Genomic DNA, 25558 nt, shown 5'->3' with positions numbered 1-25558 from the left:
GTTTGAGGCTGAAACGCTCAAATCATTTAATAGGTACTTGGATCTGCATCTGAGGTGCTGTAACCTGCAAGGCTATGGACCATACGCTGGAAAGCGGGATTAAAATGAACGGCTAGTTCCTTTATTCTTGTTTTGGCCGGCGCAGACACAATGGACTTTATGCACTGTAACTTTTCCATGGTTCTGTTTCTCGTGCTCGTCTTTCCCACGAGGGAAAACATCATCTCAGCTTCCACCCTGTCGAGTCCCCTCAGGATCTCATGTTTAAGTAAGATCATCTCTCATTGTTCGAAACTCCAATGGACACAGGCCCAGCCTGTCCAACCTTTCCTCATAGGATACCCCCTTCATCCGTAGAATCAATTGAGTGAACCTTCTTGGAATTGGACTTATTTTCCTTTGTTCTTTCTTTCATGGGATTTCAGCGGCAAGGCCAGTATTTGTTGCCGCATCCCCATTTGCCCTTGAACTGAACTGACCTTGCTTGGTAATTTCAGAGGGCATTTAAGAGTCAACATTGGAGCCACATGTAGGTCAGATCAGGTAAGGAAGGCAGATTTCCTTAGTGAACCTGATGGGTTTTTGGAGCGGTCGATGATAGTTTCATGGCCGTCATTGCTGAGACTAGCTTTATATTCCAGAATTATTAACTGAATTCAGCTTCCACCAGCAGACCAATGGGATTTGAACCTATGTTTGGGGCATCAGCCTGGGTCTCTTGATTATTAGCCCAGTGGACATTGCCACTATGCCACCATTAATTGAAAAGGAAGAACATGCAGGGTTATGGAACGAAAGCTGGGGAGTGGCACTAGGTAAGTTGCTCCTTGGAGAGCCAGCATCAACATGGCAGGTTAAATGGCCTCCTCTTGTGTTGTAACCATTCTGTAAAACAGTTCCTGTGGTCTGAATTTTTTTTTTTGCAGAGACTCCTTACATTAAAGCAGAGGAAATTAAGGGCCAATTTAATGGAAAATATTTAAAATTTATGAAAGGAATAGGGCAAGATAGGTAGAAAAAGATTGTTTCTAGTGATGGAATGGTTAAAATTGTGAAGACCAAGCATAGCATTAACTGTAAGAGATTTTGGAGAGACGGCTTCAGCTTTTTTTTTTAAGATGGTTGTCGGGCTGGCTGTGGTGGTAATGATTGAAACAGAGACTGGCAGCATGTAAGGCTGAGAGATGGGTGGTGAAGAGAAGGTGGGGGGGAGGAGTATGCAAATTGCCCCAGAGAATTGGGTTTCTGTGGAGGGTGAAGACCAACATGGAATGGCTGAGCTGTTGATAATTGTGGATTTGAGTGACACGGACCCCTGACCAATTTGATACCCACTTCTGGAATGTCAACACCACTGAGCATTTTTTCCGTTTTCCTGAGAGAGCAGACAGGGTCCCGGATTAATGCCTCATCTGAAAGACGACATGTCTGACAGTGCAGCACTCGCTTAATGCTGCACCAGGCGTGACGGGCAAGTCACAAGTGACTTGTGAACTACCCTGCAGATTGATTCTGGAGAATGGTTGCCTTCTAATTTTCTCCCTTTCTCTCTTAGAGGAAGGGAACTTTGCCAGATTTAACTTATTTTCAAAGTTTTTGTTCATGATGCATTGAAAGTAGGGGAAAAGTTAGTTTGCATGTAATCAGTAGGCTGGGTGCCAGACCAATGGGTAAATGATTCATTAGTCGCTGGGACTGCTTTGTTGGATGATGTCTATTGACCCTTGATACAGAGCACAACATGTACTGGATTGAATAGGAGGTGTGTCCTCAGGACCTGTATAAATACTGGCTATGACGCTGGATGCTCAGAGCCTGGTTGACAGTCACTGGTCCCTTATGCTTGCACAAAATGTTTCGTAACTTTACCAGACTCAGCCGCTTTGTGTGTTTGGAGAGTGTGTGCGCTGGGCAAAAATTCAGCTCCCACTGTGCAACGGTCGTTTCCACAACTTTCCTTCGAGTCAAGGTTAAGTCCCCAGCAACAAGAAGGTAGGTTTTGTGGTGCTGGGGAAGGTGAGTTGCATGCATGATTGTGTCAGCCATGTCTCAGTCTCTTGTCTCTAGAACCGTAGCACAGAAGGAGACCATTCATGTCTGTGCTGGCTCTCTGCAAGGGCAAATCAGTTGGTCCCAATCCCTTGCACTTTCCCCATAGCACTGCAAATTTTCTCTCTTCAGCTGCTTATCTAATCCCCTTTTGACGATTGACCATAAGACATAGGAGCAGAAATTAGGCCAATTGGCCCATCAAGTCTGCTCCGCCATTCAATCATGGCTGATAAGTTTCTCAACCCCATTCTCCTGCCTTCTCCCCATAATCTTTGATCCCCTTATCAATCAAGAACCTATCTATCTCCGTCTTAAATACACTCAATGACCTGGCCTCCACAGTCTTCTGTGGCAATGGATTCAATAGATTCACCACTCTCTGGCTAAAGAAGTTTCTCCTCATCTCTGTTCTAAAAGGTCTTCCCTTTACTCTGAGGCTGTGCCCTCGGGTCCTAGTCTCTCCTTCTAATGGAAACATCTTCCCCACGTCCACTCTATCCAGGCCTTTCAGTATTCTGTAAGTTTCAATCAGATCCCCCCTCATGCTTCCAAACTCCATTGAGTATAGACCCAGAGTCCTCAAACATTCTTCATACGTTAAGCCTTTCATTCCTGGGATCGTTCTAGTGAACCTCCTCAGGACCCTCTCCAGGGCCAGCACATTCTTCCTGAGATACGAGGCCCAAAATTGCTCACAATATTCTAAATGTGATCTGACCAGAGCCTTATAAAGCCTTAGCAGCACATCCCTGCTCTTGTATTCTAGTCCTCTCGAAATAAATGCCAACATTGCATTTGCCTTCCTAACTACCGACTCAACCTGCAAGCTAACCTTAAGAGAATCCTGGACTAGGACTCCCAAGTCCCTTTGCACTCCAGATTTCTGAATTCTCTCCCCATTTAGAAAATAGTCTATGCCTCTATTCTTCCTACCAAAGTGCATGACTTCACACTTCCTCTCGTTATATTCCATCTGCCACTCTTTGCCCATTCTCCTAACCTGTCCAAATCCTTCTGCAGCTTCCCCGTCTCCTCAATACTACCTGTCCCTCCACCTATCTTTGTATCATCTGCAAACTTAACCAGGATGCCCTCAGTTCCTTCATCTAGATCATTAATGTATAAAGTGAAAAGTTGTGGTCCCAACACTGACCCCTATGGAACTCCACTAGTCACCGGCCACCATCCTGAGAAGGACCCTCTTATCCCCACTCTCTGCCTCCTGCCAGACAGCCAATCTTCTATCCATGCTAGTACCTTGCCTCTAACACCATGGGCTCTTATCTTACTGAGCAGCCTCCTGTGCGGCACCTTGTCAAAGGCCTTCTGGAAGTCCAAGTAGATAACATCCATTGGCTCTCCTTTGTCTAACCTACTCGTTACCTCCTCAAAGAATTCTAACAGATTTGTCAGGCATGACCTCCCCTTGATGAAACCATGCTGACTTTGCCCTATTTTACCATGCACTTCCGAGTATTCTGAAATCTCATCCTTAATAATGGACTCTAAAATCTTACCAACGACCAAGGTCAGGCTAATTGGCCTGTAATTTCCTGTCTTTTGCCTCACTCCCTTCTTAAACATGGGGGTTACATTAGGGATTTTCCAGTCCTCTGGGACACTCCCTGACTCGAGTGATTCCTGAAAGATCACCACTAACGCCTCCACTATCTCTTCAGCTATCTCCTTCAGAACTCTGGGGTGTAATCCATCTGGCCCAGGTGATTTATCCACCTTCAGACCTTTCAGTTTTCCTAGCACCTTCTCCTTGGTAATGGCCACCATACTCACCTCTGCCCCCCAACGCTCTTGAACTTTGGGGATGTCACTTGTGTCTTCCACCGTGAAGACTGACGCAAAGTACCTATTCAGTTCCTCCGCCATTTCTTTGTTCCCCACTACTACTTCTCCAGTGTCATTTTCCAGTGGCCCAATGTCCACTTTTGCCTCTCTCTTACCCTTTATATATCTAAAAAAAACTCTTGCAATCTTTTATATTACTGGCTAGTTTACCCTCATATTTAATCTTCTCCCTCCTTATTTCTTTTTTAGTTGTCCTCTGTTGGTCTTTGTAGGCTTCCCAATCCCCTGGTTCCCACTGCTCTTCGCCGCCTGGCTCCACCACACACTATGGCAATGCAGCAGAGACTGGCAGCATATAAGGCTGAGAGATGGGTGGTGAAGAGAAGGTGGGGGGAGGAGTATGCAAATTGCCACGGAGAATTGGGTTTCTGTGGAGGGTGAAGACCAACATGGAATGGCTGAAACAAAAACAGAATTACCTGGAAAAACTCAGCAGGTCTGGCAGCATCGGCGGAGAAGAAAAGAGTTGACGTTTCGAGTCCTCATGACCCTTCGACAGTTCTGTCGAAGGGTCATGAGGACTCGAAACGTCAACTCTTTTCTTCTCCGCCGATGCTGCCAGACCTGCTGAGTTTTTCCAGGTAATTCTGTTTTTGTTTTGGATTTCCAGCATCCGCAGTTTTTTTGTTTTTATCTTTATGGAATGGCTGAGCTGTTGATAATTGTGGATTTGACTAACACGGACCCCTGACCAATTTGATCCCCACTTCTGGAATGTCAACACCACTGAGCATTTTTTCCGTTTTCCTGAGAGAGCAAACAGGGCCCCGGATTAATGCCTCATCTGAAAGACGACACGTCTGACAGTGCAGCACTCGCTTAATGCTGCACCAGGCGTGACGGGCAAGTCACAAGTGACTTGTGAACTACCCTGCAGATTGATTCTGGAGAATGGTTGCCTTCTAATTTTCTCCCTTTCTCTCTTAGAGGAAGGGAACTTTGTCAGATTTAACTTATTTTCAAAGTTTTTGTTCATGATGCACTGAAAGTAGGGGAAAAGTTAGTTTGCATGTAATCAGTAGGCTGGGTGCCAGACCAATGGGTAAATGATTCATTAGTCGCTGGGACTGCTTTGTTGGATGATTGTTTTATTGATCGTTGATACAGAGCACAACATGTACTGGATTGAATAGGAGGTGTGTCCTCAGGACCTGTATAAATACTGGCTATGACGCTGGATGCTCAGAGCCTGGTTGACAGTCACTGGTCCCTTATGCTTGCACAAAATGTTTCGTAACTTTACCAGACTCAGCCGCTTTGTGTGTTTGGAGAGTGTGTGCGCTGGGCAAAAATTCAGCTCCCACTGTGCAACGGTCGTTTCCACAACTTTCCTTCGAGTCAAGGTTAAGTCCCCAGCAACAAGAAGGTAGGTTTTGTGGTGCTGGGGAAGGTGAGTTGCATGCATGATTGTGTCAGCCATGTCTCAGTCTCTTGTCTCTAGAACCGTAGCACAGAAGGAGACCATGTCTGTGCTGGCTCTCTGCAAGGGCAAATCAGTTGGTCCCAATCCCTTGCACTTTCCCCACAGCACTGCAAATTTTCTCTCTTCAGCTGCTTATCTAATCCCCTTTTGACAATTGACTCTGCCTCCACCACACGCTAAGGCAATGCACTCCAGACCCTAACATCTCGTGCAAAAAACGGTTTTTCCTTGTGTTAGTTCTCTTGCCAGTCACTTCAAATCTGTGTCCACTGGTTCTCAACCTTTTGTTTTATTCTTTTGTGGGATATGGGTATTGTTGGCTAGTCCATTTGTTACCCATCCCTAAATGTCCTTGAGAAGGTGGCGGTGAGCTGCCATCTTGAACCGCTACAGTCGACCTGGTATAGGTACACCCACAGTGCTGTTAGGCAGGGAGTTCCAGGATTTTGACCCAGTGACAGTGAAGGAACAGCGATATATTTCCAAGTCAGGATGGTGAGTGGCTTGGAGGGGAACTAGCGGGTGGTGATGTTCCCATGTGTCTGCTGCCCCTGTCCTTCTAGGTGGTAGAGGTTGTGGGTTTGGAAGGTGCTGTTGAAGGAGGTTTGCTGAACATATGCTGTATGCTGCTGCCACTGTGCACCAGTGGTAGAGGGAATGGATGTTTCACTTAGTGGATGGAGTGCCAATCTAGCAGGCTGCTTTGTCCTGGATGGTGCCCACTTTCTTCACTACTGTTGAAGCTGCACTCATCCAGGAAAGTGGGGAGTGTTTCATCACACTCCTGACTTGCACCTTGTAGACGGTGGAAAGAGTTTGGGGAGTCAGGAGGCGAGTTACTTGCCCCAGAATTCCCAGCCTCTGACCTACTCTTATAGCTACAGTATTTATATGGCTGGTCCAGTTCACCTTCTGGTAACCTCCAGGATGTTGATAATGGGCAATTCAGTGATAGTAATGATATTGAATGTCGTGGGGGAGATGGCTAGATTCTCTCTTGTTGGCGATGGTCATTACCTGACACTGGTATGGAGCAAAAAAAAAACTTGTCACTTATCTGGCCAAGCCAGGAAAACGGGAATAGCTTCTCTCTCTCTCTAGTTTGTCTTCACCTCCCATGATTTTGAACCCTTCTATCAAATCTTCACTCAACTTTCTCCAAGGAGAACAGTCCCAACTTCTCGAATCTTTTTCTTTCATAACAGAAGCCCCTCATCCCTGGAACAATTCCTGGAACCATTCTTGTGAATCTTCTGCACTCTCACTCAAGCTTTTTGAATTATAACCTGGTGGACACGCTACTCCAGTTGAGGCTGAACCAGTGTTTTATAAAGGTTTCTCATAACTTCCTTGTTTTTATATTCTATGTCTCTATTTATAAAGCCCTAAAAGTTAGAAGATTGTGGGTTCAAGTCCATTGCAAAGACATGCCTGCATAATCTAGGCTGCCACAATAACCGAGAACTGAGAGAGCCCTACACTGTGGTGAGTGCCATTTTCCTGGTGGCATGATAAACTGAGGCCCCTCCCCCTCAGGTGGACGTAAAGATCCCACAGGAAAAAGAGCAGTAAGTTCTCCCCGGTGTTCGGGCCAATATTTTTCTCTCAATCAACACCGCTTTATGATCTGATGATTATCGCAGCATTGACTGTGGAAGTTTGTAATGCTCAAATTAGCCGCTGTGTTTCCTCGGTTATGATAGTAACTACACTTCAAAATTACTTCGACTGTGCAGTGCTTTGAGACGTCGCGGTGCCGTGAAAGGCGCTATATAAATAAACGCAAATCTTTTTTTGTGTGCATGCAGAATCACCAAATGAGGCCATTCGGCCCATCGTGTCTACATCAGCTCTCCAAATGAGCATTTCACCCAATGCTATTCTCCTGCCTTCTCCCCAGAACCCTGCAGATTGTTTCTTTTCCCTCTTGAAAGCCTCGATTGAACCTGCTTCCACACTCAGGCAGCACATTCCAGACCCTAACCACTCGCTGTATGAAAAAATTTTCTCATATCGCTTTTGTTTCTTTTACCAATTACTTTAAATCTGCGCCCTCTTGTTCTTGAGAGAGCATCGATCCTTCCACCAATGGGAGCAGTTTCTCCTTATCTACTCTGCCCTCGCCACTCATGATTTTGAATACCTCTATCAAATCTCCTCTCAACCTTCTTCAAGGAAAAGATTCCCAACTTTTCCTCATCACTGAAACCGTTCTTGTGAATCTTTTCTGCACTCTCTCCAATCCCTTCACACCTTTCCTAAAGTGTGGAGCCCAGAACTGGACACACTGCTCCCAGCTGAGGTCTAACTAGTGTCTTATACAAGTTCAACATAACCTCCTTGCTCTTGTACTCTATTCCCCTATTAATGAAGCCTAGGATACTGTATGCTTGATTAACTACACTCTCAACCTGTCGTACGCACATAGACACTCAGGTCCCTCTGCTCCTTCACCCCCTTTGGAGTTGTACCCTTTACTTTATGTTGCCTCTCTCTGTTCTTACGACCAAAATGTTTCACCACACATTTCTCTGCATTAAACTTCACCTGCCACCTATCCACCCATTGCATCAACTTACCTAAGCCCTTTTGAAACTCTACACTATCCTCCTCACAGCTCACAATGCTTCCAAGTTTGTGTCATCCATAAATTTTGAAATTGCTCCATGTTCACCAAAGTCTAGATCATTAATATATATCAGGAACAGCAAGGGCCTCAATACTGACCCCTGGTGGAACTCCACTACAAACCTTCCTCCAGCCCAAAAAACATCCAATAACCATTGCTCTCTCTTTCCCCTCACTCAGCCAATTTCGTATTCATGTCTATACTATCCTTTTATTCTATGAACTATAACTTTCCTCACAAGTCTGTCATGCAGTACTGTAATGAAACGCCTTTTTGGAAGTCTACATACACCACATCAACAGCAATGCCCTCATCAACCCTCTCTGTCACCTCATCAAAAAAAACTCTAGCGAGTTAGTTAAATATGATTTTCCCTTGAGAAATTCATGCTGGCTTTTCTTAATTAACCAGCATTTGTCTACGTGAATATTTATCTTGTCATGAATTATTGTTTCTAGAAGATTCCCCACCACCGAAGTTAAACTGACTGGTCTGTATTTGCTGGGCCTATCCTTGCACCCTTTTTTGAATAAGGATGTAATGTTTGCAATTCTCCAGTCCTCTGGCACTCCCCATTGAGACGAAAGAAGACTGAAAAATTATGACCTAAATTATTCATGTTCACAGATGCAACCAGTGAATGTTGATTTCCCATGGGTGGTAGTGTACTCAAAGAACGGAACGACATAGTGTTACTGGTTTAGAGAGGAGGGGTCAAGTCCTTGTGCTACTGAAGTGCCCCAGCTTATCGCCAACAAAACTCCTGTTTGTTGGATCAGTCATCTTTTTGCCCCCATCTTGCCTTAGCCTTGCGTCACTGCAGCCTCCCTCCTTGCTCCCCCTCCCCTCCCCTTCCCTCCTCCCCTTAGACTAACCCTTCTCCCACCCCTTGCCCCCTCCCCTTCCCCCTCCCCCCTCACCCCAGCCCCTCCCCTTTCAGCATCATTTCTTGTGATCCTGTTCCCAGTTTTCACTCTGCCTTGCCATGTCCCTCCCTTTTGCAAAAGCCACCGTCCCTTTGATTTTTTTCCCCCTATCTTAGGTTTTCCATTTCCCCCTCCCTTCTTTTTCCTCCGTCCAGCTGCTTGTGTTCCTCTCCCGATAACGCACATTGGCAGACCCCTGGAAGATGAGGACGCCACACAAGTCCATGTAAAATAATCCGGTCTTTTACAGCAGGAGAAACATTCTGATTTTGCAATTCGCTTTCACATTCCTTTAATATGTTGTTTTGAAAATCCAGTTTTCCAGAAGTTTGAGCTTGGTCACCTAGCAACTAACATTTGGCTGTCAGTTTACTGACTGGATCATTGGCAGACAGGGCATAGGTCACTGTTCACTTGTTTATGCCAGGAGCAGAAATGCTGATTCTAATAATCTCACCACGATCTCCGGGCCGGCAATTCACACATGCCAAAGCTGCACCAGAAAAATAATGCATCCTTGGGAAGACTTGTATTTACACAGCACCTATCAGGCCCCCCCCGCTCTCTTTCTCCCTCTCCTCTGCCCCCAATACCCCCCACTGCCTTTCCATCCCCCACCACTGCCTTTCCATCCCCCACCACTGCCTCTCCTCCCCCACCACTGCCTCTCCTCCCCCCCCCCACTGCCTCTCCTCCCCCCCCCACTGCCTCTCCTCCCCCCCCCACTGCCTCTCCTCCCCCCCCCACTGCCTCTCCTCCCCCCCCCACTGCCTCTCCTCCCCCCCCACTGCCTCTCCTCCCCCCCCCACTGCCTCTCCTCCCCCCCCACTGCCTCTCCTCCCCCCCCACTGCCTCTCCTCCCCCCCCACTGCCTCTCCTCCCCCCCCACTGCCTCTCCTCCCCCCCCACTGCCTCTCCTCCCCCCCCACTGCCTCTCCTCCCCCCCCACTGCCTCTCCTCCCCCCCCACTGCCTCTCCTCCCCCCCCACTGCCTCTCCTCCCCCCCCCACTGCCTCTCCTCCCCCCCCCACTGCCTCTCCTCCCCCCCCCACTGCCTCTCCTCCCCCCCCCCACTGCCTCTCCTCCCCCCCCCACTGCCTCTCCTCCCCCCCCACTGCCTCTCCTCCCCCCCCCACTGCCTCTCCTCCCCCCCCACTGCCTCTCCTCCCCCCCCACTGCCTCTCCTCCCCCCCCACTGCCTCTCCTCCCCCCCCACTGCCTCTCCTCCCCCCCCACTGCCTCTCCTCCCCCCCCACTGCCTCTCCTCCCCCCCCACTGCCTCTCCTCCCCCCCCCACTGCCTCTCCTCCCCCCCCACTGCCTCTCCTCCCCCCCCACTGCCTCTCCTCCCCCCCCACTGCCTCTCCTCCCCCCCCACTGCCTCTCCTCCCCCCCCACTGCCTCTCCTCCCCCCCCACTGCCTCTCCTCCCCCCCCACTGCCTCTCCTCCCCCCCCACTGCCTCTCCTCCCCCCCCACTGCCTCTCCTCCCCCCCCACTGCCTCTCCTCCCCCCCCACTGCCTCTCCTCCCCCCCCACTGCCTCTCCTCCCCCCCCACTGCCTCTCCTCCCCCCCCACTGCCTCTCCTCCCCCCCCACTGCCTCTCCTCCCCCCCCACTGCCTCTCCTCCCCCCCCACTGCCTCTCCTCCCCCCCCACTGGCCTCTCCTCCCCCCCCACTGCCTCTCCTCCCCCCCCACTGCCTCTCCTCCCCCCCCACTGCCTCTCCTCCCCCCCCACTGCCTCTCCTCCCCCCCCACTGCCTCTCCTCCCCCCCCCACTGCCTCTCCTCCCCCCCCACTGCCTCTCCTCCCCCCCCACTGCCTCTCCTCCCCCCCCACTGCCTCTCCTCCCCCCCCACTGCCTCTCCTCCCCCCCCACTGCCTCTCCTCCCCCCCCACTGCCTCTCCTCCCCCCCCACTGCCTCTCCTCCCCCCCCACTGCCTCTCCTCCCCCCCCACTGCCTCTCCTCCCCCCCCACTGCCTCTCCTCCCCCCCCACTGCCTCTCCTCCCCCCCCACTGCCTCTCCTCCCCCCCCACTGCCTCTCCTCCCCCCCCACTGCCTCTCCTCCCCCCCCACTGCCTCTCCTCCCCCCCCACTGCCTCTCCTCCCCCCCCACTGCCTCTCCTCCCCCCCCACTGCCTCTCCTCCCCCCCCACTGCCTCTCCTCCCCCCCCACTGCCTCTCCTCCCCCCCCACTGCCTCTCCTCCCCCCCCACTGCCTCTCCTCCCCCCCACTGCCTCTCCTCCCCCCCCACTGCCTCTCCTCCCCCCCCACTGCCTCTCCTCCCCCCCCACTGCCTCTCCTCCCCCCCCACTGCCTCTCCTCCCCCCCCACTGCCTCTCCTCCCCCCCCACTGCCTCTCCTCCCCCCCCACTGCCTCTCCTCCCCCCCCACTGCCTCTCCTCCCCCCCCACTGCCTCTCCTCCCCCCCCACTGCCTCTCCTCCCCCCCCACTGCCTCTCCTCCCCCCCCACTGCCTCTCCTCCCCCCCCACTGCCTCTCCTCCCCCCCCACTGCCTCTCCTCCCCCCCCACTGCCTCTCCTCCCCCCCCACTGCCTCTCCTCCCCCCCCACTGCCTCTCCTCCCCCCCCACTGCCTCTCCTCCCCCCCCACTGCCTCTCCTCCCCCCCCACTGCCTCTCCTCCCCCCCCACTGCCTCTCCTCCCCCCCCACTGCCTCTCCTCCCCCCCCACTGCCTCTCCTCCCCCCCCACTGCCTCTCCTCCCCCCCCACTGCCTCTCCTCCCCCCCCACTGCCTCTCCTCCCCCCCCACTGCCTCTCCTCCCCCCCCACTGCCTCTCCTCCCCCCCCACTGCCTCTCCTCCCCCCCCACTGCCTCTCCTCCCCCCCCACTGCCTCTCCTCCCCCCCCACTGCCTCTCCTCCCCCCCCACTGCCTCTCCTCCCCCCCCACTGCCTCTCCTCCCCCCCCACTGCCTCTCCTCCCCCCCCACTGCCTCTCCTCCCCCCCCACTGCCTCTCCTCCCCCCCCACTGCCTCTCCTCCCCCCCCACTGCCTCTCCTCCCCCCCCACTGCCTCTCCTCCCCCCCCACTGCCTCTCCTCCCCCCCCACTGCCTCTCCTCCCCCCCCACTGCCTCTCCTCCCCCCCCACTGCCTCTCCTCCCCCCCCACTGCCTCTCCTCCCCCCCCACTGCCTCTCCTCCCCCCCCACTGCCTCTCCTCCCCCCCACTGCCTCTCCTCCCCCCCCACTGCCTCTCCTCCCCCCCCCACTGCCTCTCCTCCCCCCCCCACTGCCTCTCCTCCCCCCCCCACTGCCTCTCCTCCCCCCCCACTGCCTCTCCTCCCCCCCCCACTGCCTCTCCTCCCCCCCCACTGCCTCTCCTCCCCCCCCCACTGCCTCTCCTCCCCCCCCCACTGCCTCTCCTCCCCCCCCACTGCCTCTCCTCCCCCCCCCACTGCCTCTCCTCCCCCCCCACTGCCTCTCCTCCCCCCCCACTGCCTCTCCTCCCCCCCCACTGCCTCTCCTCCCCCCCCACTGCCTCTCCTCCCCCCCCACTGCCTCTCCTCCCCCCCCACTGCCTCTCCTCCCCCCCCACTGCCTCTCCTCCCCCCCCCACGCTGCCTCTCCTCCCCCCCCCACGCTGCCTCTCCTCCCCCCCCCCACGCTGCCTCTCCTCCCCCCCCCCACGCTGCCTCTCCTCCCCCCCACGCTGCCTCTTCCCCCCCCCCCACTGCCTCTTCCCCCCCCCCCCCCCCCCACTGCCTCTTCCTCCCCCCCCCGTGCCTCTCCTCTCCCCCCTCTGTGCCCTGCCTCTCCTCTCCAGCAATTCCCCCTCTCATGTTGAGCTGCAGTCTGAGCCCATAGCTTTTTCCTTACAATGAGCTGCCACTGCTGATCCTCCTGCATCATATCAGGAGCAGAGGCTGATTGGCTGAGGCTCAGTCAGAACACTGTGCTGATCGACTGCTGAGGGCGGAGCTGGAGTGTCTAACTCTCTGCCTTAGGGTGGCTGTTGCTTTGCGCATTGATGTGAGTGTAGTGCAGCCTGATACTGGCACCAGACAGGTAGGGTGCAGACATCTGTGTGAGAGGCAGCACCCGGGGCACTCTGCTGAAGGCTTCTTGTCCTGCATTGATGTATAATGCAGTAAGAAATCTCTGGTAAATTGTGGCAGGCGAATGACTGCACCAGAATGTGCAGTTTGGAGCTTATTTGCATAATTATGTTAGAACCGCTGTAGAAATTTTATCAAGCACTTGTTATGAAATCGCCGGTCTTTCCACTGCGTGGTGGTGGGGGGGGCGCGGTGCTGTGGGGGGAAGGAATTGTTGGCTACAACGTCTGGCGTGAACCTGAGAGACGAAGGATTGAAGTTGGGACTTATAAATGGATGAAAGGGAATTGCTTTAAATGGGGTAGGAATTGTGATGCATGTGAGTGATACTGACAGAAGGTCTGCATTCCTGTTACCCTGAGTTTGTATATGTACGCAGCCTGTGTTTTAAGGAGGGTCTGCGTTTCTGTTACCCTGAGTTTGTATATGTACACAGCCTGTGTTTTAAGGGGGGTCTGCGTTCCTGTTACCCTGAGTTTGTATATGTACACAGCCTGTGTTTTAAGGGGGGTCTGCGTTCCTGTTACCCTGAGTTTGTATATGTACACAGCCTGTGTTTTAAGAAGGGTCTGTGTTCCGGTTACCCTGAGTTTGTATATGTACACAGCCTGTGTTTTAAGGAGGGTCTGTGTTCCGGTTACCCTGAGTCTGTATATATACCCAGCCTGTGTTTTAAGGAGAATCTGTGTTCCGGTTACCCTGAGTCTGTATATATACCCAGCCTGTGTTTTGTTTTAACAGAGGGTTATGATTCTGATTCGAGTTTATTTGGCCCTGCTTTTTGCAGATTTTGGATTCTAGATACTGTGTCTGCCTCCAGCCGCGCTGGTTTTGTAAGTGGGCGATCAGATTGTGTTCCCTGTCTCTCCTTGAGCTGGTGGTGAATGCTGCATGCTTAACCACAGCTTGCTGCCATCTCTTTATGCTGGTGGCTGATGTTCTGTTGAAAGTGCCAGCTCACCCCACAGTTTGGAACTTGGTGCTTGGCGCAGGCTCGATGCACCCAGACTTGGGACTGCACTCGGCAGGGTTTTGTCCATCATAGCTGGGGCCTGGCTCTGTCCTGTATGTGGAGTGGATGGTCACACGTGACACTGACAAGTCAACCTGCGGCTTGAGCTGGGGGGCCAGGTCATAGCAGAGATTAGGGTCTTCTGTGCCAGGTTGTTTCAGCTGGTCCAAGTCGGTGAGTAGGTAAGTCTTCCACATGAGGTGATTGGTCTGAATGGTGCTGAATTAGTTAGGCAATGTAGGAGAGATAGTGAGAGGGCAGCGGACCTCCGCTCTCATTTTAAGGAGGGGAGAAATCTCCGCAGGGGCCTGATTGTCCAACAGGACCCTGTGTGGAAAGAGCATGTGTGGTTCTGACTCTAAAGATGGAAATTGAGCTTGGCTGTGATGCCCCTTGTGGTCAAATTGCCAGCAGGCACTTGCTGTCCTAGCTTGCACATAAAAGAGCTACGCAGGCAAAGGATAAGGGAGGTGGCAACCAGGTGAGATTCTACCACCAGCTGTGTGCTCCTGCAGCAGAGGCAAGGAGGGGGAAGCTATGATTGGCATGTGTTCAGATCCTGTCTCCACTCAGCCAAGATCAGGGCATTTAGAATGACACTGCAGGGAATGCATTTAAACCATTCACTACGCTTGAGCAATTACTGCTGGTGCAGTAGAGTGAGCTAATGAATCATATTGCTGTTATTCATGCATGGTCTTGCTTGCAACTGACGGTTCCTAGATGTTCAGACACTTAACTGGGATAGAAATCTATGGGGGTGTGATTCTCACTGGGGGACAGTTCTTGTACGTGCTGACTCTCACTGGAGGACAGTTCCTGAAGGTGCTGACTCTCACTGGGGCACAGTTCCTGAAGGTACTGACTCTCACTGGGAGACAGTTCCTGAAGCTGCTGACTCTCACTGGGAGACAGTTCCTGAAGGTGCTGACTCTCACTGGGAGACAGTTCCTGAAGGTGCTGACTCTCACTGGGAGACAGCTCCTGAAGGTGCTGACTCTCACTGGGCGACAGTTCCTGAAGGTGCTGGACTCTCACTGGGCGACAGTTCCTGAAGGTGCTGACTCTCACTGGGCGACAGTTCCTGAAGGTGCTGACTCTCACTGGGCGACAGTTCCTGAAGGTGCTGACTCTCACTGGGCGACAGTTCCTGAAGGTGCTGACTCTCACTGGGCGACAGTTCCTGAAGGTGCTGACTCTCACTGGGAGACAGTTCCTGAAGGTGCTGACTCTCACTGGGAGACAGTTCCTGAAGGTGCTGACTCTCACTGGGAGACAGTTCCTGAAGGTGCTGACTCTCACTGGGAGACAGTTCCTGAAGGTGCTGACTCTCACTGGGAGACAGTTCCTGAAGGTGCTGACTCTCACTGGGAGACAGTTCCTGAAGGTGCTGACTCTCACTGGGAGACAGTTCCTGAAGGTGCTGACTCTCACTGGGAGACAGTTCCTGAAGGTGCTGACTCTCACTGGGAGACAGTTCCTGAAGGTGCTGACTCTCACTGGGAGACAGTTCCTGAAGGTGCTGACTCTCACTGGGAGACAGTTCCTGAAGGTGCTGACTCTCACTGGGAGACAGTTCCTGAAGGTGCTGACTCTCACTGGGAGACAGTTCCTGAAGGTGCTGACTCTTTTCCTAACCTATTATGCAGGGAATCCGTGCCCAGTTTATGTAACTTCTCCTCATAATTTAACCCTTAGTGTGACCTGGTGATGTTTTTGTCTATCAGTTATCCCGGAGACTCGTCAGTGCAATGATTTTCCTGATCCCTTTCCCCACAGTCTTTCCACGATGCCCGGATCACTACCTGCCAACGCTGAGGCTGGCTGGCCCAAGGATGTGGGAATCATCGCCATGGAGATCTACTTCCCATCTCAGTACGTGGAGCAGACAGAACTGGAGAAGTTCGACGGGGTAGACGCGGGCAAGTACACGGTTGGCCTGGGGCAGTCGAGGATGGGCTTCTGCTCTGACCGTGAGGACATCAACTCCCTGTGCCTCACCGCTGTCCACCGGCTGCTGGAGCGGAACAGCCTCCCATACGAGAGCATTGGCCGACTGGAGGTGGGCACAGAGACCATCATCGACAAGTCCAAGTCAGTGAAGACTGTCCTGATGCAGCTGTTTGAGGAGTCCGGGAACACTGACATCGAGGGCATCGACACCACCAACGCCTGCTACGGGGGAACCGCTGCGCTCTTCAACTCTGTCAACTGGGTGGAGTCCAGCTCCTGGGACGGTGAGTGTGTGTGCACCACCCCGCCCCCCCACTCCCCCTGCCCTGGCTCGGAAACTCCTTGCTCGCTGCGAGCTTTCCCAAACACTAGCTGGGATTTGATCAGCTCCCAAGGGAAATGATTAAAGGGGAAGGATTTTCCTTATGAAAGAGCCTTTCATGTTCTCAGCGCGTGCCAAAGTATCGCAGCCAGTTGTGTGGGTTTTTTTTTTAAAGTACAGTCATTGTTGTAAGGTAGGGACACATTCTCCATAGCTGATACAGACACTATCTCAGGCAATATATCCTCATACAGACTGGTAATGTATATGTCACAGCGTTTATATAATATGTAACATATACTCCACACACACACACACACACCTACCCATCACCTGTGAGAGATGGTAGCTACACAGATAAATGTGAGGCTGTGCCTTTTAGTAGGAGGTTTGGCTAAGCAGCTGAGCTTAAAGAATAGGATTCCTCAGTGGTATTTACTGATTTGCAGGTGCAGATAGCTGTAAGGTGTGATTCACTTCTGTTGGGGAAGGGTGGGGGTGGGGGGTTGTGTGGTGTCGATGGGCAGCTTTCTGTCTTGCTAGTTGAATGTGACCCGCCCGTGTTGTCCTTGGCTTTGCAGGGCGCTACGCACTGGTCGTTGCTGGTGATATCGCAGTCTACGCTACTGGGAGTGCCCGGCCCACAGGCGGTGCTGGAGCCATCGCCATGCTGGTTGGTCCCAATGCTCCGCTGGGATTTGAGCGAGGTGCGTAAGTGTGGAGAACTCCATGAGTACAGGGTAACAGGGCCTACAGCTCCCCAACAAGGCTGTCAGCACCGTGTATGTGCACGCTGGTTAACGATAGGACGGACTTACGTTTATATAGCGCTGTTCACAGCCACAGGAGGTCCCAAAATACTGTCCAACCAGTGAAATGTTTCAGTGTAATCACTGCTGTAAAGTAGGAAGCACAGCAGTGAACTTGCACATCAAACTCTCTAACAGAGCAATGAGATAAACAGTAACGGTCAGGTCACACTTCCCCCTCCACCCTTCATACACACTCTGTTTCATTTCACTCTCTCAATCTTTATCTCTAACTCCCTCTCTCACACTCCACCCTCCCCCCCCTCCTCGCCCGCCCTTTCCCCTCCTCACCCACCCCTCCCCCTCCCCCTCCTCGCCCGCCCCTCCCCCTCCTCACCCACCCCTCCCCCTCCTCACCCACCCCTCCCCCTCCTCCTCGCCCGCCCCTCCCCTCCTCACCCTCCCCTCCGCCCCATCCTCACCCTCCCCCCCCCTCCTCCTCACCCTCCCCTCCCCCCCTCCTCCTCACCCTCCCCTCCCCCCCCTCCTCACCCACCCCTCCCCCCCATCCTCACCCACCCCTCCTCACCCTCCCCTCCCCCTCCTCCTCACCCACCCCTCCCCCCCTCCTCACCCACCCCTCCCCCCCTCCTCACCCACCCCTCCCCCCCATCCTCACCCACCCCTCCCCCCCTCCTCACCCTCCCCTCCCCCCTCCTCACCCTCCCCTCCCCCCTCCTCACACTCCCCTCCCCCCCTCACCCACCCCTCCCCCCCTCCTCACCCACCCCTCCCCCCCATCCTCACCCTCCCCTCCTCATCCTCCCCTCCCCCCTCCCCCCTCCTCACCCTCCCCTCCCCCTCCTCCTCACCCACCCCTCCCCCCTCCTCACCCACCCCTCCCCCCCCTCCTCACCCACCCCTCCCCCCCATCCTCACCCACACCTCCCCCCTCCTCACCCACCCCTCCCCCCTCCTCACCCTCCCCTCCCCCCTCCTCACACTCCCCTCCCCCCCTCACCCACCCCTCCCCCCCTCCTCACCCACCCCTCCCCCCATCCTCACCCTCCCCTCCTCATCCTCCCCTCCCCGCCTCCTCACCCTCCCCTCCCCCCTCCCCCTCCTCCTCACCCACCCCACCCCCTCCTCCTCACCCTCCCCTCCCCCCTCCTCACCCTCCCCTCCCCCCCCATCCTCGCCCGCCCCTCCCCCTCCTCCTCGCCCGCCCCTCCCCCTCCTCCTCGCCCGCCCCCCCTCCTCCTCGCCCGCCCCTCCCCCTCCTCCTCGCCCGCCCCTCCCCCTCCTCCTCGCCCGCCCCTCCCCCTCCTCCTCGCCCGCCCCTCCCCCTCCTCCTCGCCTGCCCCTCCCCCTCCTCCTCGCCCGCCCCTCCCCCTCCTCCTCGCCCGCCCTTCCCCCTCCTCCTCGCCCGCCCCTCCCCCTCCTCCTCGCCCGCCCCTCCCCCTCCTCCTCGCCCGCCCCTCCCCCTCCTCCTCGCCCGCCCCTCCCCCTCCTCCTCGCCCGCCCCTCCCCCTCCTCCTCGCCCGCCCCTCCCCCTCCTCCTCGCCCGCCCCTCCCCCTCCTCCTCGCCCGCCCCTCCCCCTCCTCCTCGCCCGCCCCTCCCCCTCCTCCTCGCCCGCCCCTCCCCCTCCTCCTCGCCCGCCCCTCCCCCTCCTCCTCGCCCGCCCCTCCCCCTCCTCCTCGCCCGCCCCTCCCCCTCCTCCTCGCCCGCCCCTCCCCCTCCTCCTCGCCCGCCCCTCCCCCTCCTCCTCGCCCGCCCCTCCCCCTCCTCCTCGCCCGCCCCTCCCCCTCCTCCTCGCCCGCCCCTCCCCCTCCTCCTCGCCCGCCCCTCCCCCTCCTCCTCGCCCGCCCCTCCCCCTCCTCCTCGCCCGCCCCTCCCCCTCCTCCTCGCCCGCCCCTCCCCCTCCTCCTCGCCCGCCCCTCCCCCTCCTCCTCGCCCGCCCCTCCCCCTCCTCCTCGCCCGCCCCTCCCCCTCCTCCTCGCCCGCCCCTCCCCCTCCTCCTCGCCCGCCCCTCCCCCTCCTCCTCGCCCGCCCCTCCCCCTCCTCCTTGCCCGCCCCTCCTCCTTGCCCGCCCCTCCCCCTCCTCCTCGCCCGCCCCTCCCCCTCCTCCTCGCCCCTCCCCCTCCTCCCTCCTCGCCCGCCCCTCCTCGCCTCCCTCCTCGCCCGCCCCTCCTCGCCTCCCTCCTCGCCCGCCCCTCCTCGCCTCCCTCCTCGCCCGCCCCTCCTCGCCTCCCTCCTCGCCCGCCCCTCCTCGCCTCCCTCCTCGCCTCCCTCCTCGCCTCCCTCCTCGCCTCCCTCCTCGCCCGCCCCTCCTCGCCTCCCTCCTCGCCCGCCCCTCCTCGCCTCCCTCCTCGCCCGCCCTCCTCGCCTGCCCCTCCTCGCCTCCCTCCTCGCCCGCCCCTCCTCGCCTCCCTCCTCGCCCGCCCCTCCTCGCCTCCCTCCTCGCCCGCCCCTCCTCGCCTCCCTCCTCGCCCGCCCCTCCTCGCCTCCCTCCTCGCCCGCCCCTCCTCGCCTCCCTCCTCGCCCGCCCCTCCTCGCCTCCCTCCTCGCCCGCCCCTCCTCGCCTCCCTCCTCGCCTCCCTCCTCGCCTCCCTCCTCGCCTCCCTCCTCGCCGCCCTCCTCGCCCGCCCCACCTCGCCCGCCCCTCCTCGCCCGCCCCTCCTCGCCCGCCCCTCCTCGCCCGCCCCTCCTCGCCCGCCCCTCCTCGCCCGCCCCTCCTCGCCCGCCCCTCCTCGCCCGCCCCTCCTCGCCCGCCCCTCCTCGCCCGCCCCTCCTCGCCCGCCCCTCCTCGCCCGCCCCTCCTCGCCCGCCCCTCCTCGCCCGCCCTTCCTCGCCCGCCCCTCCTCGCCCGCCCCTCCTCGCCCGCCCCTCCTCGCCCGCCCCTCCTCGCCCGCCCCTCCTCGCCCGCCCCTCCTCGCCCGCCCCTCCTCGCCCGCCCCTCCTCGCCCGCCCCTCCTCGCCCGCCCCTCCTCGCCCGCCCCTCCTCGCCCGCCCCTCCTCGCCCGCCCCTCCTCGCCCGCCCCTCCTCGCCCGCCCCTCCTCGCCCGCCCCTCCTCGCCCGCCCCTCCTCGCCCGCCCCTCCTCGCCCGCCCCTCCTCGCCCGCCCCTCCTCGCCCGCCCCTCCTCGCCCGCCCCTCCTCGCCCGCCCCTCCTCGCCCGCCCCTCCTCGCCCGCCCCTCCTCGCCCGCCCCTCCTCGCCCGCCCCTCCTCGCCCGCCCCTCCTCGCCCGCCCCTCCTCGCCCGCCCCTCCTCGCCCGCCCCTCCTCGCCCGCCCCTCCTCGCCCGCCCCTCCTCGCCCGCCCCTCCTCGCCCGCCCCTCCTCGCCCGCCCCTCCTCGCCCGCCCCTCCTCGCCCGCCCCTCCTCGCCCGCCCCTCCTCGCCCGCCCCTCCTCGCCCGCCCCTCCTCGCCCGCCCCTCCTCGCCCGCCCCTCCTCGCCCGCCCCTCCTCGCCCGCCCCTCCTCGCCCGCCCCTCCTCGCCCGCCCCTCCTCGCCCGCCCCTCCTCGCCCGCCCCTCCTCGCCCGCCCCTCCTCGCCCGCCCCTCCTCGCCCGCCCCTCCTCGCCCGCCCCTCCTCGCCCGCCCCTCCTCGCCCGCCCCTCCTCGCCCGCCCCTCCTCGCCCGCCCCTCCTCGCCCGCCCCTCCTCGCCCGCCCCTCCTCGCCCGCCCCTCCTCGCCCGCCCCTCCTCGCCCGCCCCTCCTCGCCCGCCCCTCCTCGCCCGCCCCTCCTCGCCCGCCCCTCCTCGCCCGCCCCTCCTCGCCCGCCCCTCCTCGCCCGCCCCTCCTCGCCCGCCCCTCCTCGCCCGCCCCTCCTCGCCCGCCCCTCCTCGCCCGCCCCTCCTCGCCCGCCCCTCCTCGCCCGCCCCTCCTCGCCCGCCCCTCCTCGCCCGCCCCTCCTCGCCCGCCCCTCCTCGCCCGCCCCTCCTCGCCCGCCCCTCCTCTCTCCTGCGCCCCTCACATTCTTTATCACCACCCCGCCCTCCCTCCAAAGCCTCATGGGTCCCTCCCCCTCCTTCATCCACACCCAGTGTGGAAGGTTTGACTTCATTGTCGCTTCATCACCATTTCCTTTACCGCGGGTGGCAAGAGCCACGCTCGTGTTATCCAAAGCCCAGCACCTTGAAACGTAGGAGCAGGAGGAGGTCATTCTGCCCCTTGAAGCAGGTTCTGTCATTCTCTTAGATCAAAGCTTATAAGAATCTTAGCTCCATTTGCCCACCTTGATTTCTTCATCCTTCATACCATCGCCCCAAATGTTTCTATTAATCTCATTTGACCCTTTCAATTTCCCTCTGCCCCTTGGGGATTATTGGAAGCCGTTTGCTTGGAGGAGGAATGGGTTGTGCCCTGCTGGTTCCATCCACCCCACCTGACATGTCGGAATATGAAAGTTGGGAGCTGTGCCTCTCCAGGTGCCCCCGGACCTTGCGATCTGGACGTTTGCGGCTGGAGTGCTCAGAATTCTCTTTCCCATTCCGGTCCCTTTCCTAATCTCTAATCTCGTACTTTTGGTTTGATTGGAAAGCAGGATTCTGGATGGGGGAACATGAATAACCCCCAGTGTAGTTGCCACCAGACCAAGATGATGCACTGCTCAGCAAGCAGCCAGTGTAGAGCAAGTCAGCATTGGTGAATGGATCTATCCCGAGATCCAATGTGAGACCAAGTTAAAAGGCAGTAACAAAATCTGAGAGTTTTCCTGCAGGATGTCCACCAAATATTCTCCAGTAGGAGACTGCAGCAATTTTTATTTTGCTGCTGCAGTTTAATTTCACTTCCAGCAGGTGGTGATGTTACACTTTAGATAGCCGACTCTGGGTTTAAAGTTAGTTCATTCATGTTATCGGGCAAGACAAATTTTTTTGGTGGTAGTTTTTCTGTTTGTTCTGATGCATACATTATTCATTCAGCAGACTGTAATCTGCAAACGGTTTGGGTCTGCACTGTGGAGTTGAAAAGAAAGAAACCCCCCTTTTCTATAGCACCTTTCACAACGTTATAGTGTCTGTTGTGATATAGGAACCTGGCAATTAATTTCCTGTACTTCTTTGAGGGATGACTATTGGCCAAGGACACCAGGGAAAATTTGTCGCTCTTCCCTGCTGTATCTTTGACATCTACCTGAGAGGGCAGACAGTTTAACATCCCATCTGAAAGATGGCACCTCTGACAGTGCAGCATTCCCTCAGTATTGCACTGGAGTGTTAACCTAGATTATGTGCTTAAGTATCTGGAGTGAGATTTGAAGCCGTGATCTGACTCGGGGTGGGGGGGGGGGGGGGGGGGAAGTGTGTTACCCATTGAGTTGTGTCTGAGGGAAAACTCCTAGGCTTTGATCTTAATTGCTGTAGGCATGTCAGCTCTCTCACTCGCCCAGTTGCATGTGAACGTGTAACTTACCCTGCCCGTGTACTGTAGGAAGGTTGTTTGCTGTCTTCAGGGTCCCAGGTTTATGAATGTAATGGCTGACTGTATCCATCACTCGTAGGACTCCGGGGAACACACATGCAGCACGCGTATGACTTCTACAAGCCGGACATGGTGTCAGAGTACCCTGTGGTGGATGGGAAACTTTCAATTCAATGCTACCTCAATGCACTGGATCACTGCTATGGAGTTTACTGCAACAAGTACCAGGCACAGAAACAGAAAGGTAGGTCGCTGCATGGGGTTGGCAGGACTGTGAAGAAAGCACTCCAGTCTGCCTTACTGCTTCAGGTGTGATTCCCTCCCCCGGTGTAGACCTCCAGCAGCTGGGTCAGTTCACTTATATTTCATCCCCTTTATCAACCTTACACTTGTCTTTTTACCTCTTCTCACCCTTCAGTGAAAACTGTTCTCAAACTTATCAAGACCAGTAACGGGTGAAGATATTGTCAGTGTCTTCACATGTTGAAAGTAGCTTCCTCAGAATCAGCCACCTAAAAGTGAAAGAAGGTTATTGGACCTGGAGAATGGAACATGTTGCATTTTGGGCATTGTGTCAGAATCAGTTACTTCAAAGGCAGGTACATCAGAGAGTAAAGCTCCCTCTACACTGTCCCCATCAAACACTCCCAGGACAGGTACAGCACGGGGTTAGATACAGAGTAAAGCTCCCTCTACACTGTCCCCATCAAACACTCCCAGGACAGGTACAGCACGGGGTTAGATACAGAGTAAAGCTCCCTCTATACTGTCCCCATCAAACACTCCCAGGACAGGTACAGCGCGGGGTTAGATACAGAGTAAAGCTCCCCCTACACTGTCCCCATCAAACGCTCCCAGGACAGGAACAGCACGGGGTTAGATACAGAGTAAAGATCCCTCTACTCCATCCCCATCTAACACTCCCAGGACAGGTACAGCACGGGGTTAGATACAGAGTAAAGCTCCCTCTACACTGTCCCCATCAAACACTCCCAGGACAGGTACAGCGCGGGGTTAGATACAGAGTAAAGCTCCCTCTACACTGTCCCCATCAAACGCTCCCAGGATAGGTACAGCACGGGGTTAGGTACAGAGTAAAGCTCCCTCTACACTGTCTCCATCAAACACTCCCAGGACAGGTACAGCACGGGGTTAGATACAGAGTAAAGCTCCCTCTACACTGTCCCCATCAAACACTCCCAGGACAGGTACAGCACGGGGTTAGATACAGAGTAAAGCTCCCTCTACACTGTCCATCAAACACTCCCAGGACAGGTACAGCGCGGGGTTAGATACAGAGTAAAGCTCACTCTACACTGTCCATCAAACACTCCCAGGGCAAGTGCAGCACAGGATTAGATACAGAGTAAAGCTCCCTCTACACTGTCCCCATCAAACACTCCCAGGACAGGTACAGCATGGGGTTAGATACAGAGTAAAGCTCCCTCTACACTGTCCATCAAACACTCCCAGGACAGGTACACACACTATCTAACCAAATGTATACAACTGAAGCATTTACTCCTCCCGTTTGTAATCCAGCCCACTTTAAACTAGAGACTAACATTCCATTAAGTATTCTGATTAGGTTTGATGGATTTAATTGAAACCTAAGGGAATTCCCTAGTGTATGGGACATACTGGCTGCACCAGCTGCTCTTTTCCTGCCTGATATTTTCCATATGCGAGTGTGACTGTATCGTAGAGCTGGCTGCACCGTTCCCTGCCTGGGAGCACCCGGTGCTGACTCTGGGTACAAATGAATCCAGTCTCCGGCACACAGCAGTAATCTGTTCACAACAAAAACAGAATTACCTGGAAAAACTCAGCAGGTCTGGCAGCATCGGCGGAGAACAAAAGAGTTGAAAGAATTGACCTGCTGAGTTTTTCCGAGTTTTTTTCAGGTAATTCTGTTTTTGTTTTGGATTTCCAGCATCCGCAGTTTTTTGTTTTTATCTCTGCAGTAATCTGTTGCCCATTTTGTTTCAGAGGGCAGCGATGCTCGCTTCACGCTGCAGGACTTTGACTACATGGTGTTCCACACCCCCTACTGCAAACTGGTCCAGAAGTCCGTGGCCCGACTGCTTCTCAACGATTTCCTACGTGACTCCAACCCCGACACCCAGAGCGGTACCTTCACCGGCCTCGAGGCCTTCAGGTGAGACTGACCTGTGGGTCAAGGCACTGATTTCCAGAGCTGTCAGTGGTAAGGTTTGGGGGGTGGGGGTGGGGCTCTGCCCTCCTGGGGATTAACATATTTCCCGCTTTGCTTACAGAGATGTGAAGCTGGAGGACACTTACTTCGACCGGGATGTAGAGAAATCTTTCCTGAAGGCAAGTGCCGACATCTTTAAGCAGAAGACCCAACCTTCGCTGCTGGTCTCCAACCAGAATGGCAACATGTACACACCCTCTGTCTATGGCTGCCTGACTGCCATCTTGGGCCAGTAAGTACCCTCCTCCATGACCTCTTCTTCCCCTCTCCTCCCCCTCCTCCCCATGCCGCAGCCCCCTGACCCACTCCATGCCCGCCGGCTATGCCGAACAGTGACGGTGATTTCCCATCCGCAGACGTACTGCCCAGCAGTTGGCTGGCCAGAGGATTGGCCTGTTCTCCTACGGCTCGGGATTTGCTGCTACCCTGTACTCACTCCGCGTCAGCCAGGATGCGACACCGGGCTCTGCGCTGGACAAGCTGGTGTCCAGCCTGTCAGACCTCCAGGCCCGGCTGGATTCCCGGAAGAAGGTGTCACCGGAAACGTTTGCCACCAGCATGAAGCTGAGGGAGGAGACCCACCACTTGGGTAAGGTCGTCGACGCTTCACACAGCGAATATCGGTTGGGGGTGGGGGGTCTTAAAAGTAAAATGTGCAGTGAGTTTTGTTATGTCTGTTTTCAGTCAAACTCTTAGAGCGGTGGCTGTGATAGCTCAGCAGATTCTAGCTCCTCCTCCAGTCATGGTGTGTGCTGGTATTTAATATGGGGGGGGGGGAGCGTGGTTATAGTCGCTGGTTTTCATACTGCGCCGGTGAACCAGAGGTTATCAGTTCAAATCCCACTGCAGCCTAGTGAATCCAGTCAACCTGGTCCCTTCTGGATGGTGTAGGATCATCGCGCAAA

At 56.2% G+C, this 25558-nt stretch overlaps 1 protein-coding gene across 6 annotated transcripts in view; it reads left to right on the top strand.

Annotated features, from left to right (window-relative positions):
* The window catches only part of hmgcs1 (3-hydroxy-3-methylglutaryl-CoA synthase 1 (soluble)), an 87942-nt gene that overhangs the window by 55950 nt on the left and 6434 nt on the right, over positions 1–25558 (top strand). For 4 of the 6 annotated variants that reach the window (XM_041185452.1, XM_041185451.1, XM_041185455.1 and 1 more), the window contains exons 2-7: positions 15769–16226; positions 16846–16971; positions 22518–22682; positions 24428–24596; positions 24715–24885; positions 25010–25242. In XM_041185452.1, coding sequence (XP_041041386.1) covers positions 15779–16226; positions 16846–16971; positions 22518–22682; positions 24428–24596; positions 24715–24885; positions 25010–25242 — 1312 coding nt within the window. In that variant the 5' untranslated portion in view covers positions 15769–15778. Of the gene's footprint in view, positions 1–5153; positions 5282–12895; positions 13024–15768; positions 16227–16845; positions 16972–22517; positions 22683–24427; positions 24597–24714; positions 24886–25009; positions 25243–25558 lie in introns of those variants that run through there. The other 2 variants (XM_041185449.1, XM_041185450.1) reach the window with 2 other exon arrangements.

The sequence above is a fragment of the Carcharodon carcharias genome, chromosome 4, assembly GCF_017639515.1.
Source record: "Carcharodon carcharias isolate sCarCar2 chromosome 4, sCarCar2.pri, whole genome shotgun sequence".
NCBI lineage: Eukaryota > Metazoa > Chordata > Chondrichthyes > Lamniformes > Lamnidae > Carcharodon > Carcharodon carcharias.
The sequence above is the reverse complement of the archived record's forward strand: the minus strand, read 5'-3'. Positions and strand labels throughout refer to the sequence as shown.